Below are 18,071 nucleotides of genomic sequence, written 5' to 3' on the forward strand. Positions count from 1 at the left end.
AACATGTCCTGTTAAACTGCTGTATGGCCTTGGCCACCGTGCTGTAGCTCAGTTTCAGCGTGCTGGGTACATTCTTTGCCATGATGTGCCATGTTAAACTTCCAGTGAACAGTATGAAAGTGTGAGAGCAGTAACACCAAATTCAACACACCGGGTGTACTCACTGACTTTTAGGCAATAATGGCTGTGTGTTGAGCAATGTTCCTTCTAATTTTTCACGTGTCTGAGCGAACACACAAACTTCCTGAGCGGACACTTGGACCACTGTGAGCAACAGCAGACGTGTGCACTGTGGTCACGCCGCCATTGAATTTATGCACGGTACATGGTTTATTAAAATAATCAAATTATAGCATTTACATTTATGTTAGACTACTTTTAATTAACTGCTTTAGCCCACTTACAATGAAAATTAAAACAAATCTTGTTCATGACCTGCGTAGTATGTTAACACTATTGGAAGTAAAAATAACTTGAACTCCAATTTTGAAAACACAATTTTTTATTTTTTTTTTTGTTATAAAGCTCTGATTTGTATTATGAGTATGAGTCTGTGGTCTGGGAGAGAATCCTGTAACTCTCTGTCTGCAAAATACAGTAACTAATGACCAATGTTGGGCAATTAATTATATAGTTACTTCTTCAAAAAAGTAACTGAGTTTTGCAAACAACAGTTTTTGCAGCTGTTTACCTAAAAATGCAGCCAAGGCGGGTTTTTTAAATAAACATTTCAAACTATTTACGGAACAATCCTGTGTTCTGCATGAAATCTGATGCCACACAAATTATTTGTGCCACTCCAAAACATAATTTCTGTCCACTATGAGATAAAGGAGAACAACAGCCTGATACCTGCAGGCCTCCTCCAGGCCTGCAGAAGATGTATCACTCCTGTAACACCTGTAGCACTCAGTAGTCGCCTCATTGTTCTGACACACACAACAAAACCATTGTCTACATTACACACTAACTACACAAGATTTGCGCTAAACGTCGCAAATCTCTCACATCTCAAAACACCGCCGTCACTCCTAAAACTTCCCCCCTTGACTAAACAACTAAATGCCATGTTGCCATATCATTTTTTTTGATTGGTCCACATGGTACATTTTTCCACCAATAGGAAAGGCTGGGGGAGGAGTTTGTTTTTGCTCACAGGTGGAGTGTGTTTTCCTTATAAAACACAGTTTTTACCGTTTCTTCCCACAGTATATATAAACAACGATAGTATCCAGGAAGAAAACCAAACATTGCATATATTTTTTATCATAACTCTGGTTTTACGTGGCCTATTAACACAATTTAAAAACTGGTATAAAGTCCACACTTTTTCCGTCAATTGTTCCGTCTGTCCTGCTCACATCTCCAATGGTTGTACACGTTGTCATTAACGTGGCTTCACCCCACATCAGCCACCCCGCTTTGCTAGCTAAAACACTGGTGTCTGCACATAAGGACACTGTCCTAGCCGCATATATACGAATGTCAATCGCATTCATTTTTGTCATGACATCACTTTGATTAGTTTGTGCGCAACACAGACCGTGCCAGCAGTGCGCAATTGCGCACGCGCACAGCTTAGAGGGAACATTGGTGAGTTATTTTGAGGTGACATCAAATATACAGGTCATGTCCAAATTCATGGGCTGCATCCTCCTGAGGCCGCATTTGTAGACCGATTACGTCACAGCGACGCGCCGAAGGCTGTCCAAATTCATAGACTCCTCCGAATGCAGCCGACAAATGCGTCCTCCTTTTCCCCGAATTTGAAGGATGGGTCGGGTGTGTCCTTCGTGGCCTACCATATCCCAGAATTCATAGCGCGGCCCAGCTAAACTCCAGTTTCCAACAATGGCGGCCGCTACTAAGTTTTAGACCGTCCAATTTTGCGGCCGTTTACTTCCGGCCTATCCGACCTTCTGAGGACCTGGCCCACGTAGACCAGGAAGGCCGGGTCCTCATGAAGATGCAGCCCATGGATTTGGACACGACCACAGTGTTATACAAGCTGTACACTGACTACTTTTCATTGTATCAAAGTGTCATATCTTCAGTGTTGTCCCATGAAAAGATAGAATAAAATATTTACAAAAATGTGAGAGGTGTTTATAGTATCTCACTTTTGTCAGATACTATAACACCCCTCACTATATGGGAGATGTTTTAGTCTTAGGCGTTTCTGGTGAAATTTTTACAGTAAACAGAAGATGCACTGACAACATTTGGAATAACTGTATTATCAGTGTATGAATGTGTGTGTCAATGGGTGGATGACTGAATGTGTAAAGGGCTTTGGGGTCCTTAGGGACTAAGTAAAGCGCTATACAAATACACGCCATTTATCTTTTTTTTTTTTTATGAAATTTTGAGCTTACTTTGGAAATATTGACCGGAAATCGTTTCGTCCTATTTACTGTTTGATTTTCGAAGGGAATCGAACCGACATAATTTTGTTTATATCGCAGTTACATCAGTTTTCGCTGGGTTAGTTGCAATATTTTCAAAAACCGAAATCAGATCTGTCCACAAACAAGCTCTGATTTTGCCGGAAGTCATTTTCATTCCGTGTAACTTGACCCGTGGCTCGTTCTCCTCCCTGTTGCTATGGTAACAGGGCTCACCCAGGTGGAGCCACTGGCTGGCGTCACGTGGGGGTCTGAGGAACAGTAGAGAAAGTGGTAGCTACATTCCCATTAACCGCAAATTCATGGACACAAGCAGCTGCACTGTGATTTCGCCTCGACGAACGATCAGATGAAATTACATCAGTTTTTTCTTCCGTGGGGCAAAGTGCTTTAACGAAGACTACTTTTAAGTCACAGCGGTCAGCAGTGATTAAGAAAAGAAATGCGGCTGTTTACAGACATTATTTGCTGGAAAACAGGTTTACTCACTGTGACATTTTGCGTTTTTCCCCTCTGCTGTATTATCTTGTCTTGAGGTGGCTGTCTCTTAGACACGGTGTTCCGTTGTCTCCGCATCCTCTAGCATGAACTTGTAGCGTTGACGCCAGTATAAAAGCTACCTGCGAGGACGTGGGCAGTCCGCCATGAAAATGATGCATCATGGAATGTGAGCGTCTAAACTTTAAGCAACAATTCCACGCCGCGGAGAGTAAAAACATGGAGGTGAGGCAATAACCGACTGAGGCTGATGAAAAAGAGCCTCCCTCAGCTCGTTTTTTTTGTGTGTGTGTGAATGTTTGACTCTGCTGGTCGTGGCCGACACACGCACCCAAAGGACCTGCAGGGGGACGGGACGTCAGTGTGTGTGGTGATGCTTCTTCTCTATTTTTTTTCTGGTGTCAGTTTTGGTTTCTCCAGCAAGGTCTGCGCTATTCCGCAATGGCTCGATTTGAAGACGAACTGTCCGGCCGCTATGGAGGCGGCTGCCCCGCGGCCCCTGCCAGGGGGGGCAGCCGGCAGCCGGGGCCTCCGGGTGGCCAGAGGATGTACAAGCAGACGATGGCCCAGAGAGCCAGGACCATGGCCATTTACAACCCAATTCCAGTCAAACAGAACTGCCTCACCGTCAACCGCTCTTTGTTCATCTTCAGCGAGGATAATGTAATACGGAAATATGCCAAAAAGATCACCGAATGGCCATATCCTTACAACCCAGTAAACCCCCAGATAAGCCGCTCTGTCCTGTATAAAACCCGCATGCCTGACGCCGAACTCCCAGGAAATTTTAAGGGGCCTTATTTAGAGGCAGAAGAAGCCGGCATCTAGAATACTGTTTATTAATTAGTATAAATATATGTTAAGAAAGCAACAATACGTTCAGCTAAAATGTAAAACTTGCACAGCTGGCTCTCTGGTTGTTTCCAGTGTTGGTCACAAGTCCCATGCTGCTAAATGCTGTAGTCATGAGGGTTTTTATTTTATTTTTATAATATAGCACATCTAGGTAAGAGCTGAAGTTTATGTGTGATGATATGACTATATGGGCTTCTCGGTAGATCCTTTTCTTGTCTTCTGGTGAATGCTGTGCTCTGCAGATGGTGCTGTCCAGGGAACTGAACTTCAGCAATCTGCAGGCTTTCCTCAGCAGTGAGGCGGTGGCACTCTGCATGGGTGTGACACAAAACAAACAAGCGCTGAAATGCAGCAGGTTTCAGGTTATAAAGCAGCTCATGTCTGTTTGGTAGATGTTGTGCACAGTGAGTGAATGCCACCTGCTGAGCTTTGTATGCTGACCAAAATCATTTCTTACTGGTGTGCATTTTGATTTTTTCTGAGGAAAAGTCCCTGGAAAGACACCTGTATATGTGCATGAGTGTTCATGCAATTAACTCACATTTAGTTGTGGAATAGTATCCATTGCGTAAGTCACTGGTTGGTTAACCTCTGGCATGATAAAAGTTTTCTTTTATCATTTTTAATGTCGCAGTGCATTAGTGAGCCATTTATCCTGGTGCGCTGCAGGAGGATTTACTGTGGTTCGAAGCAGTTGGAGGCCTGGTGGCTGGAATCCATCGGTCTCCTCCCTCTCCTGAGGATCCTCTCCTACTGGCCGAGCTGTATCATCCCTGAGGGGTACACTAATAACACGACGGCAGTGCAATGTAGGGAGCGAGATACCCAAATGAGCGGTACAAATCTGCATTTAATTTCTTTTAAAAAGCAGACGTTAAATTAAACACTGAAGAACTGCTGCATATCACCAGATATGCATCACCAAGCTCCCACCACACTGGAGACTTAGAATGGTGATCACTTTGGGTTGTCTTGCTTTTGCAAAAATCAGGGAGTGTATTAGAAGATAGATATAGCTCTCTAGTAAGGTGCTAGTAAAATAGTACGACTATATTGAAGGGGCATGTCGTGAAAATATTTAGTTTACTGTACTGTATTTTTCTGTGGGTGTAGATGGAGAAAGTAACCATCTATACACACAATTATAATGAGGAGTTGTCATCCTTGATTTTTAGTGTACAAATTTGACTGGAAGTGTTTGTTATAAGTGACCAAGTTGAGGTCTGCAGATCATGAAAAGGTTTTCCTCAACTCGTGTAAGAACAAAGCTGGAAAGATTAGTTTTGTAATGTAAAAGGTTACATTGTTAAATTGTAATAAGTAATGCAATTAAATTTAAATGAAAGGAGTACAACTTATTTCAGTTAGTTTGGTACAGGAATTGCAGTGCTAGGTGTTTGGCAGATGGGAGGTAGTGCATATTCAAACTATTAAAAAAAACCCACACAGTTCAAAAGAATGCTCTAAAAATATGACAAAAATGGCATTTATAACAAACAATGTAACAAAGGTTATATTTCAAATGTAATTCACATACACTACAAGCTTTTTATCAACATCACATTTTTACTCTGTAGTTTTTAAAACAAATTTTCCCAGTATCTGACTGCAGTTACATTTATTTTATGAGTTCATTATAGAACTCTGTTGTATTAGAACTGTTATATATAATGGAATAAAAATTTCCATTACCGTTTCATTGACTTTGTTTGCAGTACAAATGTAAACATGAGAAAACCAGATATCAAAATTTGAGCCCATAATACCAAATGACTGAACCCAGTCTAGATACAGGGATGCAATTTTGCCCTTTATTCTTCTGATTATACTTACATTATTTGTGTAATTTTATTATGGAGTGCTTCCTGCATAAAGGAGTTTCTGTGCTTCCTCTTCTCCCTAAAGCAGTGTTAGCTTCCCATTTCCAATATTGTGATAGCAGCAGCAAGAGGGAAAGGGAACATTTACAAGATGGTAGTGCTGCCAAAAACACAGTAAGCTGAGCTGGAGTTGGGAGACTTAAGCAAGTTAAGATTTTCAATGGAAGTAGATATATTGGATGTTGAATATGAAGCTGCTAGGCAGCAGGGAAAGAGAGAGACCACAGAGAAGCTTTATGCATATATTGAAGGAAGACATGGTGTAACACAGGAGAATGCTAGTTGTTGGAAGAGATGGAGGCAGATGATCTGCTGTGGCAATATTACCAGTTAACATAAAAGGATAGCTTTGGTTGACCTATGAAGTGATAGCAAAAATGCCGGTGTGTCAGCATTGCTCCGCCCAGATGATTGAAACAGAGCTAGGAACTGAACTTGGAACTTAAAAAAAGTGTTGTGTTAGGAAATAATAAACAAACAAAACACACTGATTGCTGTACTGAGTCAGTCCTTGAATATATTTCTGCCACAAACTCACTCATCATCTACCCAGTTCTCGTCATTCTTACTATAAAACCCTGATGGATAGGGACATTAGTTCATGAACTATTTCTTCTTCCTTAATACATCATTTCCAAGTTGACACTTAGTAGCTGTTTTACCTGCTCTGTTGTCTAACCTTCCATTGATTTCTCTTGGTATGACAGAAAGATGATGACAAGCAGGCTAAAAGCTTTTATCACTGATGGATGAGGTAGCCACAAAAAATAATAACTGCTATGAAATTTAATTGTAGCTTCAAGTGCATGCACTCTGTTTCTTTGAATCTTCTCCAGTATTCCTCTCCAGCCAATCTGATACATAACCTAGCACAATCATTTCAACAGAAAGAGATGTCTGGTGCCAGTGCCAAAACTTTCTATTCATGCACAATGCTGTTACCTACCAATGTAAAGGGGGGAATGGCTTTGTGTCAACTTTCGTCAGGTTTCTATGTCTTGATTTAATGTTTGCTAGTTTTCACAAGACTTCCTTAACACTGTCACTCCATTTGAGTACATGATCTTGGCTACTATTATAGCAAACTGCATTGTGCTGGCCTTGGAACAACACCTACCGGCCTCAGACAAAACCCCAATGTCAGAGCGTTTGGTAAGTAAAAAAGCTGGTTGATTCTTTTATTGTGTTACACAATAGAAACAGCAGTTTGTAAATGCAAACACTGTGAGGATTAGCATTGTTATTTTTAACAGATGTCTTTCTTTTGTCTGGAATGCATGCATGCATGTCTCTCTGTAAGTAAATAGTTTCTATTCTGCAAACTCTCTGCTTCCAAAAAGTTTCTGATTTCATTCTTTCCTCTTTTACCTAACTGTGTGCTCATGGGTTTGACCATTTCAAGTAGTATCAAGTATCTAAACTGAAAAGATGTGAAGATACCAGTTTTCCCCTCAGCATGTGTCCTTCCTCCTGAGCGCTGCAGGTTGTGTAGATCCATGCAGAGCTGCCTTTGATCCCCATTGTGTCATTACCACAGGCTACCCCTGCTCCATCTTCCTCCCACCGAACTCTCTTGTCAAGTCTTTCTATTAAAGAGGGAAATAGTGGGAGTTACAATGGCAGGGCTGCTTTAGAAATTAAATACCACTTACCATAGATTTCATAAAATGTCTGTGTTTGCCAAGCAAAGTTATGGAGTTGTGACAAGGGCTACAATTTAAGATTATTGCTTTGGGATTGTGTAGTGTCAAAAAAACGAATAAAAATTAAAAAGCCAACCTGAAAGCTCCCTGCTGTGATGGCCCATTTTGAATAAGGAAGCGGTTGAAAGTAGGTATCAATAGGGCTGTTCGATATAACGATATATATCGGATGACGATATAAAAATGTCTATCGTTTCATTTTACGCTATCGTTTGTTTCGTAGTGTCGCAAAATAAGCTCTTTGCAGCAATATTTTTTTTCATCGTTTTGATGGTCACTGTAGTGGCTATATTCATTTCTTAAAGTTCTCTCTTTCTCTTATATTTTATATAACCACACTACGGACGGACAAGCGCCTGTTTTTATGTGTTGTTGTTAGCAACAACGACGGTAAAACCATCGCGTGTCCGCTTGTTTATGTTCCACAAACCTTTCACAATAAAGCTCAAGATCCTGTTGAGACTTTTCAAAATAAACTGAATCACGTGAAAGAGCAGATTATTTACGGATGAGAAGTAAAGAAGAGCTGCCAGGTGCTAAAAAATAAACCTTAGACTCAAACGTTAGAACAGGCTTTTCCCCGCAGCACGCCGTGTAATAAATACTCACAAAGAAAACGGTGGCCATTACAATTTATTTCAAAAAATGTATAGTTTCATGCATCGGTTAAAACACTCGACTCCAGCTACAGGACGCCCAGCTGGAAACACTTCCACTTCCAGCAAAGATTCACAGAATTTACAGAAAATGTTACATTTTTGTGATTTATATCGTTATCGGGACGATAGAATTGTTATATTGGGATATGAGATTTTGGTCATATCGCACAGCCCTAGGTATCAATACAGAAGGGGGAATAATTATTTGATCCCCTGCTGAATTGGTAAGTTTGCACACTTACAAAGAAATGAACAGTCTCTAATTTTATGGTAGTTTCATTTGAATGAAGAGACAAAATATCAGCTAGAAATAAAATAAATAAATAAATAAAAAAACACTAAAGAAAAAATTAGTATTTGATCTCCTACAATCCAGCCTTAATTCTGGCTCCCACAGATTCGCCGTGTGGTCATGTGTGCTCACACAGATTGCAATCAGTTAGTCAATTAAATACATTTGGTCTGTCAAAGGACATCAGGGACAATATTTTAGACCTGTGGAAGGCAAAAACGGGCTACAAGACCATCAGCGAGGAGCTTAGGGAGAAGGTAACTACTGGTGGTGTGATATTCTGTCGCTCTCTAATAAAATTAAATGATCATAAAACTAAAAAACAAATCTACTATAAGAATTAGAGACTGTTCATTTTTTTCCAAGTGAGCAAACTTACAAATTCAGCACAAGATCAAATAATTATTTCCACTACTGTGTAGTCTTTTGTATGATTTTTATAATCTTATACTCTGTTAATTGTTGATTTGGTTATTTGAAAAAAAAAGGTCTGTTATTCTATTTCACTGCAAGGGAAGTAGTAGAATTCGCCTGTTTGAGGTAACAAAGATATTAGTTGCACTTTTATCAACATGTAATTAACCAAAATGGTGCCTTCAATGAGGTTTCAAGGCATTTGATAAAAGCAGATATAGATCACTTTTCTGGTGATCACACTACTATTTGATGTTGCCATCCAAGTCAGTGCACCCTTTATGCTGATGGATGAACAGGCTGTAGCATGAATGTAGCGTGCCTGTAATGTTACTATGTTACTCTCAGTCTCTCTGTACAAAAAGTTTCATTTTTAAGAGGAAGTTAAAATACTGCTCGAAAACGAGCAGGAGGACATCTGCATGTGTAATTGCATTGTAATGGGCAAAATTGGATTAGGGTTATATTATATGTCGGAGTATTCTGAGGTGTGAAGTTGATAACAGATCGCTTAACCGTAACCAATTATTGATTAATGATTACCTTTATGATACCTTTTGGAGTTTGTTTTTTGAATAGATTGAATAGATGCCTTGACCTAAGTTTTTTAAAACCTCTTCTCACTTTAAACTCTATTAAGTTAATGGAATGATGAAGCCGAATTAATTATACTGAATCAGTCTACCAGCACTAGTTACACCATGTGTTATTCCTTTTACTGGGGGACACCTCTAGTTTTCTAAATTGTTTCCAGAACTCACAGATTCACAGGGAAAAAAAGGTTTTGATTTTTTGTAGTAATATAGTTCTTTTGGTGGGTTAAAGCATCTGTAGAGCTTGCTTTGTAGAGGATCACGGACATTTAATGATCTAGAGCCTTCTTTTTCATTGTGTATTATTTCACATTATCTGTCTCAATCTTTATAAATTTATGTCTGCAGTTTCAGAAATCCTTTGCTCTTCTTTCCTCTTACAGGATGACACAGAGCCCTACTTTATTGGAATATTTTGCTTTGAGGCTGGCATCAAGATCATTGCCCTGGGCTTTGCGTTCCACAAAGGCTCCTACCTGCGTAATGGCTGGAATGTAATGGACTTTGTGGTGGTCCTAACAGGGTGAGTAGCACAGGCCTAATGGCTTATGTAGCTGCTAACTGACAGAGCCGATGGGCAACAGCGATTAATGAGAGGCGGGAGAGAGCTTTGTTGTGTATGTGTGTGTGTGTTGCATTTCTAATGATCAGTAGAGCTGAGCCATTCCAGATGGTTGGGTGTTTTCTTCCTGTCTGAATAATCAGTGTCTCAGTAAGGGGAATTGTCTGCAGTAGATGTGCAAAACAGAAGGAAATCAGAGAACACAGCACAGAAAGGACTGTAATACAAATCCAGTAAAAGCTTCTTTCTTTCTGTTTTTCATCTTTAAAATCATGAAAAACAAACGCATTTTCGAGTAATAGCAAGTTTTGTTTTTTTCAGGGGATTGTGTTGAGTTTAAGGCCATGGCTAGTTCCTTCTGACCACTCTGATGAAAGCACTTAGTTGTGGTTTTAAGAAATTTAGAATAGATGGTACAAACCTTTTTGGAAGTCTGTCTCAAACATGCATCAGTTTCTGTCATGTTTGTGTTGAAAAATTTGGCCAAGTTAACAAAGGATATATCTACACTGTAGATATTTCCCCAAAAAATGTAAGCAGAAACACAAGTAAAGTTGACTTTTTCATAGAGTCAAACTGTAAGAGTTTAGTTTACTTTGTTAACGTTGTATTTATTCTTGTGACTTTGAATGCTAGAAGCCTATTAAACTTCTATACTGCTATACAGTTTAGAACTCTTAAAGATGTCGAAGAAGCAAGCTCCTTTAAGCAATTACTTTGGTGTTCCTCCACCTCGAAAGAAATGTCAGAAGTCTGAACCGCAAAAGAAGCGTGTATTCTCGGAAAAGTGGTTGCAGGAGGTGAACTGGCTTCAAACAAATGATGAACGCACAGAGATGTATTGCAGAATATGCCGTGAAAATCCCACTCTAGCGGACAACTTCTTATCTGGTGCGCGTTTTTTTTATTTTGACAGCACATGTGCACCTGCGGACCACTTATGTGCACCCCTGGTTATAGAGGCATGCGACAGGTAGCATTGTATGACATCAGCAAGTTGTGGTGCCTATGTTCAATTTCTAAAACTTCTGGTGTTTTTTGTTTGCCATGCCTGAAGAATCTATTTCGTCGTCACCAGTTTTTAGTTAATCTAATTTTTATTATTTATTTTCTGAGTTAATATTTATTTGATTAGTCAGCATATTAAAATTTTAGTCTTCAGATAGGCAAAGGAGCTTGCAAAGAAAAGCGTCTGGACTTCTTTAAGTTGCTTGAAGACGTTTCACCTCTCATCCGAGAAGCTTCTTCAGTTCTAAGGTCAAATGGTGGAGAGTCCCAGATATAAACCTAGTGGGAGTAACCCCCCACAGAGGGACAAAAGGACCCCCTGATGATCCTCTTATCGCCTGAGCCAAGGTGTGAAACTGGGCGTGGGTCCCAATCAGCCAGAGTTTCGGGTGTGTTCATTGTGAAACCTGGCCCCACCTTATCATGCGAATTCCTGAGGTCAGATGGCCCAGGATGTGAGTGGGCGTTAAGGCGTCTGGGAAGGGATCTCAAAACTGGATTATAGACGGCAGAGAGTTGGTGTCGTAAACCCCCGCCTCTGTTCAAAGATGGTCGCTCACAGTGGACATAGATGGCTTCTTTCACTCCTCTTTCAAACCATCTGTCCTCTCTGTCCAAAATGTGAACATTGGCATCCTCGAAAGAGTGTCCTTTATCCTTAAGATGCAGATGGACTGCTGAGTCTTGTCCTGTGGAGGTGGCTCTTCTGTGTTGTGCCATGCGCTTGTGAAGTGGCTGTTTGGTCTCTCCAATGTAGAGGTCTGAGCATTCCTCGCTGCACTGTACAGCATACACCACATTGTTAAGTTTTGTGTTTTGGCGTTTTGTCTTTCGGGTGAACCAGTTTCTGTCTGAGCGTGTTGCTGGGTCTGAAATACACTGGGATGTCATGCTTGGAGAAAACTCTCCTGAGTTTCTCTGATACACCGGCTACATAGGAGATGACAATGTTGTTGCGTCTGTCCTTCTTATCCTCCCTCGCTGGTGTCTGGTCTTCTTTTCTGTGCCTCTTTGCTGACTTTAAGTGAGCGACCATCTTTGAACAGAGGCGGGGGTTTACAACACCAACTCTCTGCCGTCTATAATCCAGTTTTGAGATCCCTTCCCAGACGCCTTAACGCCCACTCACATCCTGGGCCATCTGACCTCAGGAATTCGCATGATAAGGTGGGGCCAGGTTTCACAATGAACACACCCGAAACTCTGGCTGATTGGGACCCACGCCCAGTTTCACACCTTGGCTCAGGCGATTAGAGGATCATCAGGGGGTCCTTTTGTCCCTCTGTGGGGGGTTACTCCCACTAGGTTTATATCTGGGACTCCACCATTTGACCTTAGAACTGAAGAAGCTTCTCGGATGAGAGGTGAAACGTCTTCAAGCAACTTAAAGAAGTCCAGACGCTTTTCTTTGCAAGCTCCTTTGACTACGATGACCTGGATGACTGAGAACCTTCACAGACATACAGTCTTCAGATAGCTTATTTCATCTAACAAATATTTAAAACGCAGAAACTCAGGAAATGAACGTTATTATTTGTTTATAGGTAAAAGGGCCTATCACTGGGCTGACGTCTTCTAAAAGTATTGCACTGAAACCAGATGTTACAGGCCATTATCATCTGACACACTACTTGTTTCTGTGTCTGAAGGGGAAACAAAATTGGCTGATGAACTGGAATATCTGATTTTAAGTCGCCAGCTATTAGTATCAGTTTTAAAACTCCTATGAATCGGGTTCTACCCTTGATGTTTATTTGTACCTTATGAAGGTCAGTCTGGAACTTCAGGTAAAAATTTTGTATCCCCTTTAAAAGTGATGCAATGCTTTTGCATCACTTTTAATTGCTGTTGAAGTGTGGTAACGGTGAAAAGGGAGAGGCTGTATTGTGGGGGGTTGATGCTGGAAGGGCAGGGATCAGGAGACTGCTGTTATGCTGCTGAAAGTCCCTGAACACGTGCTAGCCCCACTGGGGGACAGGCCAGCCTCTTTTACGTAATGATACAGAGATTTATTTGCGGCGTCCTGGGCTGTGAGGAGCCTTGTTGCAACAAACAGAGCCTCTGCCAATTCCCAAACCTCTCATCAACACCTTAACCTCTTGCTGGATATCACTAGGAGTCAGTGAGACTTTTGTTCCTGTTAGCTGGAAACAAGGAAATATAATAAATGTCTGGTTTGCTAATATGTGCCTGAGATCTGCTTGTTTGCATGATGCATCTTTATTGTAGAACCAAAACCGTTTGTGTTCTGCATAAATACTAAATATAAATATGTTAAAACTAGCAAATATAAGGATTCCTTATATAATCAGTCAGTTCTAACGATTCCATGTGAGCATCTCAAACTCTGTCAATTTTCTTGTTCCATAGCTTTAGTGTATCTAATGAAGCTATAAAAAACTTTATACTATAAAAATTGTCAAGTTACAGGCCTTCAAAGTACATGCAGAGAATTTTGCACTTGTTCATCCTTTTTGAGCCTTCCTAACATAGAAAGAGCTGTACTGGGAGCCCAATCCAGTCAAAAATATTTTCTTGATAAGGATGGAGGATGGGTTACACTGCCTTACATATAAATCTAGTTATCTTCTGATGATGGCCTTTTTTCAAGCTATAGGCAAGTAATGGAATACTGTGGGATTAAAAATAGGCTTAGCATGTGCATTACACAATAAACAATTTCTATTATATACTTATGAATAATAGAAACATTCTAACATATGCAAAATGTATGCAAGGAACATTTCTCCTAGTAAAATGCTTTATTTGCATAAGTACCCACAAGTGGTATATGTGCATGTACTGTATGAAGCATAAATCGTGTGTTGAGTGTTGAGGATATTGACAGGTTGTTAGAGCCTTTATGCAGCCAGAGCATTTGTAAGAGAGAGAGAGAGAGAGTGTGTGTCTGTGTGTGTGTGGCTGGGTGTGGATGCAGCTCAAGAAGGCCTGATTAAATTGGGGCTGAACAGGCTGGCATGTCAGCCATAATTGAAGGGTTGGGTGGTGGATAGAGGCCATTACAGCCGTGGTCTGGTCATTTTATCAGGGCCGTGCTACACTGATGGGTTGAGCCATGTTTTCTGGGTAGATATCGGATCACTCGTGCAGAGTGCATGCAGCTGAACACACACATGCAGGTAATGCACTTAAGCATGCTTGTACACACATGCTGGCCAATCATTTCTCAGTGATGATGTCCATTTCCTGCAGGATGTGCTGTGTGAAAACCCATAGCAATCATGTATTAGCAGTGACTCATTGATTAGCAGCATTCAGCTCATCTGAGCAGTCATCTTAGCAGGTTGTTTGTAACTTGAGTATAACATGACCCTTCATGGTTCACTCTGTTGTGCTTTCACAGGTTGCAAATGCCACATCCTCTCTTCCATGTAACATGAAAGATTACATAGAACACTTGGATAATAAGGAATTATAATATTATATCGTAGAAGTAACAAATACATTAACTACGGATTTATGTAATTTTGGCAATATTGCACTGACAGAGGGGAAAAAATATAATTTTTATAATATCGGTTGTAAAACTCTCCTATGCTGTAAACCAAGGAATTGTAAACTGAGGATTCTACTAGAATAGCAAGGACTAATATAGAGGCTGATATAAAACACCTTAGAGTGTAAACTTATTGTGTAATGTACTGCCAGGGGATCTGTGGTTTGCCTTTGTTAGTAACACAGTGACAAGGATGCCAGTGTTGTGGCTCTGCTTTTTCTGCTCTCAAATGGTATCGGTGAATCCAGTTAACATGCAAGCTGTGTGACTGCAGGTCACTCATAGCACACTGAATTTACTGCATAATACTGTCCAGTATTTTACCAAACTGCTATTGATAAAATGAACAAAGTCAAGGCAGTCAACAGGAGGAGAGCTTCCAGGGAAAAACAGTGACAGCCACGATCCTTTTCTGGCTCTAGTTGATCTAAGTGGTGTCTCTGGCTTTTTTTGTGACTTGCATTTTGCCACTGCAGATGTTTGCCACTGCATTTGCTGTCAAACTTCACAAACTGGTTGAAACAACACAATATTGCCTCCACCCAATTATCAATGAAAAACATCAGCACAAATAACGAAAAGGATCTAGGAGCTTTGTTTTTATTCAAGTCAAATAAAATTATTTTTATTTCACAACAACTGTCACCTCAAAGCACTTTATATTGTGGGTTACAGATGCTACAATATTAGATAAACAACAAGAAAACTCCCCTTTAACAGGTAAAAAACCTCCAACTGAACCAGGGTGGGCAGCCATCTCACTGATTGTAAGCAATCAGTTCATCTGGGTAGTCATCTCAGCAGACTGTTTCGTTCATTCAAGTTCATTTCAATTTATCTGTGTCAAACTTTAGTGCTATGGTATTTTGTTGTGAACCATTATGTAATGTGATCATTTTATTTTATTACAACTTGGGTGTTGTCTATTGTAATCTTCCACAATAACTTGGTGAGGATCTAATGTGTTGAAAGTAAACATTGCTTACATATTAAATCCTCAGCATGTTTTTTAATCAAGACATCATCTTTAATTGCACTGACTACTCAGAAAGAGGATACTTAAAATCCTGATGACAACTGGGGTATTCCAGTACTGAAATGTATCATGGTAGAATTTTACTGTCTACCTACTGGTAGAGAAGTATTTTTGAGCTGAAGAAAATGTTGTAATTTAACTGTTTTAGTTTTGACTGACAACACCAATAGAGTGAATTTTAATGTTGACACTATGAGATGTTCAGATTTCCTCTGTGCTATTGTTTGAAGGGGGATAAATGTAATGGTGTTGTCCATTGCTGCCACACATGTTTTCTGAAATAAAAGTGAGGTTACTGTACTTCCCATAAAAATCTAATTTGATACTTAGTCTAGGTGGCATTACCTTGGCCTTCAGTAATACTGTGAGGAATCTTGAAGTCATGTTTGACCAGGATATGTACTTCAATGGGCATATCAAACAAATATGGCCACACTTCCTCCTTATAGTGAGCTACCCAACCTTATAGTTGGGGCGACTGTGGCTCAGGGGGTTGGGAAGCGTATCTGTAACCAGAAGGTTGCCGGTTCGATCCCTGGGCTCTCCGTCCTGGTCGTTGTACCCTACCACATACTGGTGTTGGCCAGAGGGGCCGATGGTGCGATATGGCAGCCTCACTTCTGTCAGTCTGCCCCAGGGCAGCTGTGGCTACAACCGTAGCTTGCCTCCAGTGTGTGAATGCGAGAGTGAATGAATAGTCTCATTGTAAAGCGCTTTGGGTGCCTTGAAAAGCGCTGTATAAATCCAATCCATTATTATTATTATTATTATTATTATTACTATATGTGTGGTTCCCTTTCCTGTTTATGCCACTCAATAAGCATTTAGCGTATGCAAAGTGTCTTCACTGTAGAATTCTTGGGGTGGATGCAAGTGCCTCTATCACATTTATGGGAGGTAGAGAGGGCTATCTACTCAGTGAAAGGTTGGTGGTTTTATCCTTGGCTTATCATGGCAGGGAGTCCTTTATGATATAGGTTACAGACTGTTCAGGATGTAAGCAATGCACTACAGCAACCTTCTTAGAGAGTTCACAGATTGCTGCAAGAGCGCTTTTCTTATTTCTCTTAGTATCTATCATATTTCCATTTTTTGATGCCCAAACAATTGATCAAATAGTCTAGGTCAGGGGTCGGCAACCTGCGGCTCCGGAGCCGCATGTGGCTCTTTAGTCCTTATGCTGCGGCTCCGTGGTTTGGGAAAATAAATTAGTATTTTACATAGTATTTATTTATATAGTATTTAGCTGAAGTGTATTTTATTTGTGTTTAGTTTTTTTTTTTTTTTTAACTTGTAGTTCTAAATTGGAAGATTATTGTGATATTGAAATATAAAATAAAATTTTATTATTTTTCATCGCTCAAAATAAGCTTCACACTCGCGGAAGCCGGTATACCCGCCAAAACGCCATGCATTTATCGAGACTTTCAACCCCAGATAGGCCAATTATTGATCTTGGGATCCACATTATATCAGCAGCTGTTCTCCACCGTGAACTATGTTAAAAACAAACACCGCTCACGCCTCACAGATGACAACTTACAGTCCTGCGTAAAGATGAAAGTGACTTCGTACAGCCCCGATTTGCAGACACTGTGCGCAGAGGTTCAGGAGCAGAAGTCCCATTGTAAACGTACCACGGCAGACCCGATGATGTTTCCATGAACATGCTTTTCAGCATCTCTTTATTGACCACTTTTCACACATGGTTGCTGTACATTCAGCCGGCTGTAGATTTTCAGCTCACAGCCCGACAACACAACAGCAGAGAGAGCACAGACTTTAAGGCGGCGAGGCGTGATTGCGGGTGCCACTCAAGTGCGTCCGACTCCCGTGCAGCGGCACTGCAGACCACGCCCCGCCACACACATTAACCAGGTAAAATACATGTTTAGGCAGAATTTTGCAAATATCTATTTTTCATTTTTTAGCAGCATAGTGCTTTTTTTCCAATTACTTTTTAAAAGTCAGGTCAATGCTCCAAAAGCCCACAGGCGATATATGTCACGGCTGCGCAGCAGTCGTGTGGTGAATTGAGAAAGGGATCCAAAATGCAGGCACTGGCTGGGGTGCGAGTGAATGTTTATTTACAGAGGTGATAAGGTGACAAAAACAGGAGGAGCAGAGCGGGGAGAAAACAAACCTAAACTGGGGAAAACTAAAGAACTCAACTTAAACCAAACACGCACGGGGGGAGGAACAAAATGCACAAAGAAAGCTGGCGGAGAGACGCAGCCTGAACACGGGGTTACACAGAATTATGCAAACGGACATGGCGTTAAACAGACGACACGACAGAGAGCACAGGAAAACACAGGGCTTAAATACACGGGGAGTAATCAGGGAATGGGCCACAGGAGGGAGACACAGCTGGGAGCAATTAGGCTAACGAGACAGGGGAGAGGTAAAACTGAACACATTGACATGAGACATGAACTTTCAGAATAAAACAGGAAACTAACAGACACAGAGAACCAGACCGGAAACTGAACTTGACAGGCAGACTCATGAGCAGACACAATAATACCATGGACAGACAGAGAGAACACAGCCACTAACACATAGCAAACCTAAACAAAAGACAAAACAGAATAACCGAGAACAAAGAATAATATAAAGAAACACAAAACACAGAGTCCTCAGACTCAG

General features: G+C 40.8%; 1 protein-coding gene across 14 annotated transcripts in view; it reads left to right on the plus strand.

Moving 5' to 3' along the window:
- Positions 1–277: 277 nt before the first annotated feature.
- cacna1ba (calcium channel, voltage-dependent, N type, alpha 1B subunit, a) overlaps positions 278–18,071 on the plus strand; it is a 332,183-nt gene continuing 314,389 nt past the window's right edge. For 10 of the 14 annotated variants that reach the window (XM_040019434.1, XM_040019438.1, XM_040019441.1 and 7 more), the window contains exons 1-3: positions 2,559–3,604; positions 6,685–6,790; positions 9,683–9,822. In XM_040019434.1, the coding sequence (XP_039875368.1) occupies positions 3,345–3,604; positions 6,685–6,790; positions 9,683–9,822 (506 nt within the window). In that variant the 5' untranslated portion in view covers positions 2,559–3,344. Of the gene's footprint in view, positions 292–2,558; positions 3,605–6,684; positions 6,791–9,682; positions 9,823–18,071 lie in introns of those variants that run through there. The other 4 variants (XM_040019443.1, XM_040019442.1, XM_040019432.1 and 1 more) reach the window with 3 other exon arrangements.

This window comes from Simochromis diagramma, unplaced genomic scaffold, assembly GCF_900408965.1.
Source record: "Simochromis diagramma unplaced genomic scaffold, fSimDia1.1 OVJJ01000822.1, whole genome shotgun sequence".
Taxonomy (NCBI): domain Eukaryota; kingdom Metazoa; phylum Chordata; class Actinopteri; order Cichliformes; family Cichlidae; genus Simochromis; species Simochromis diagramma.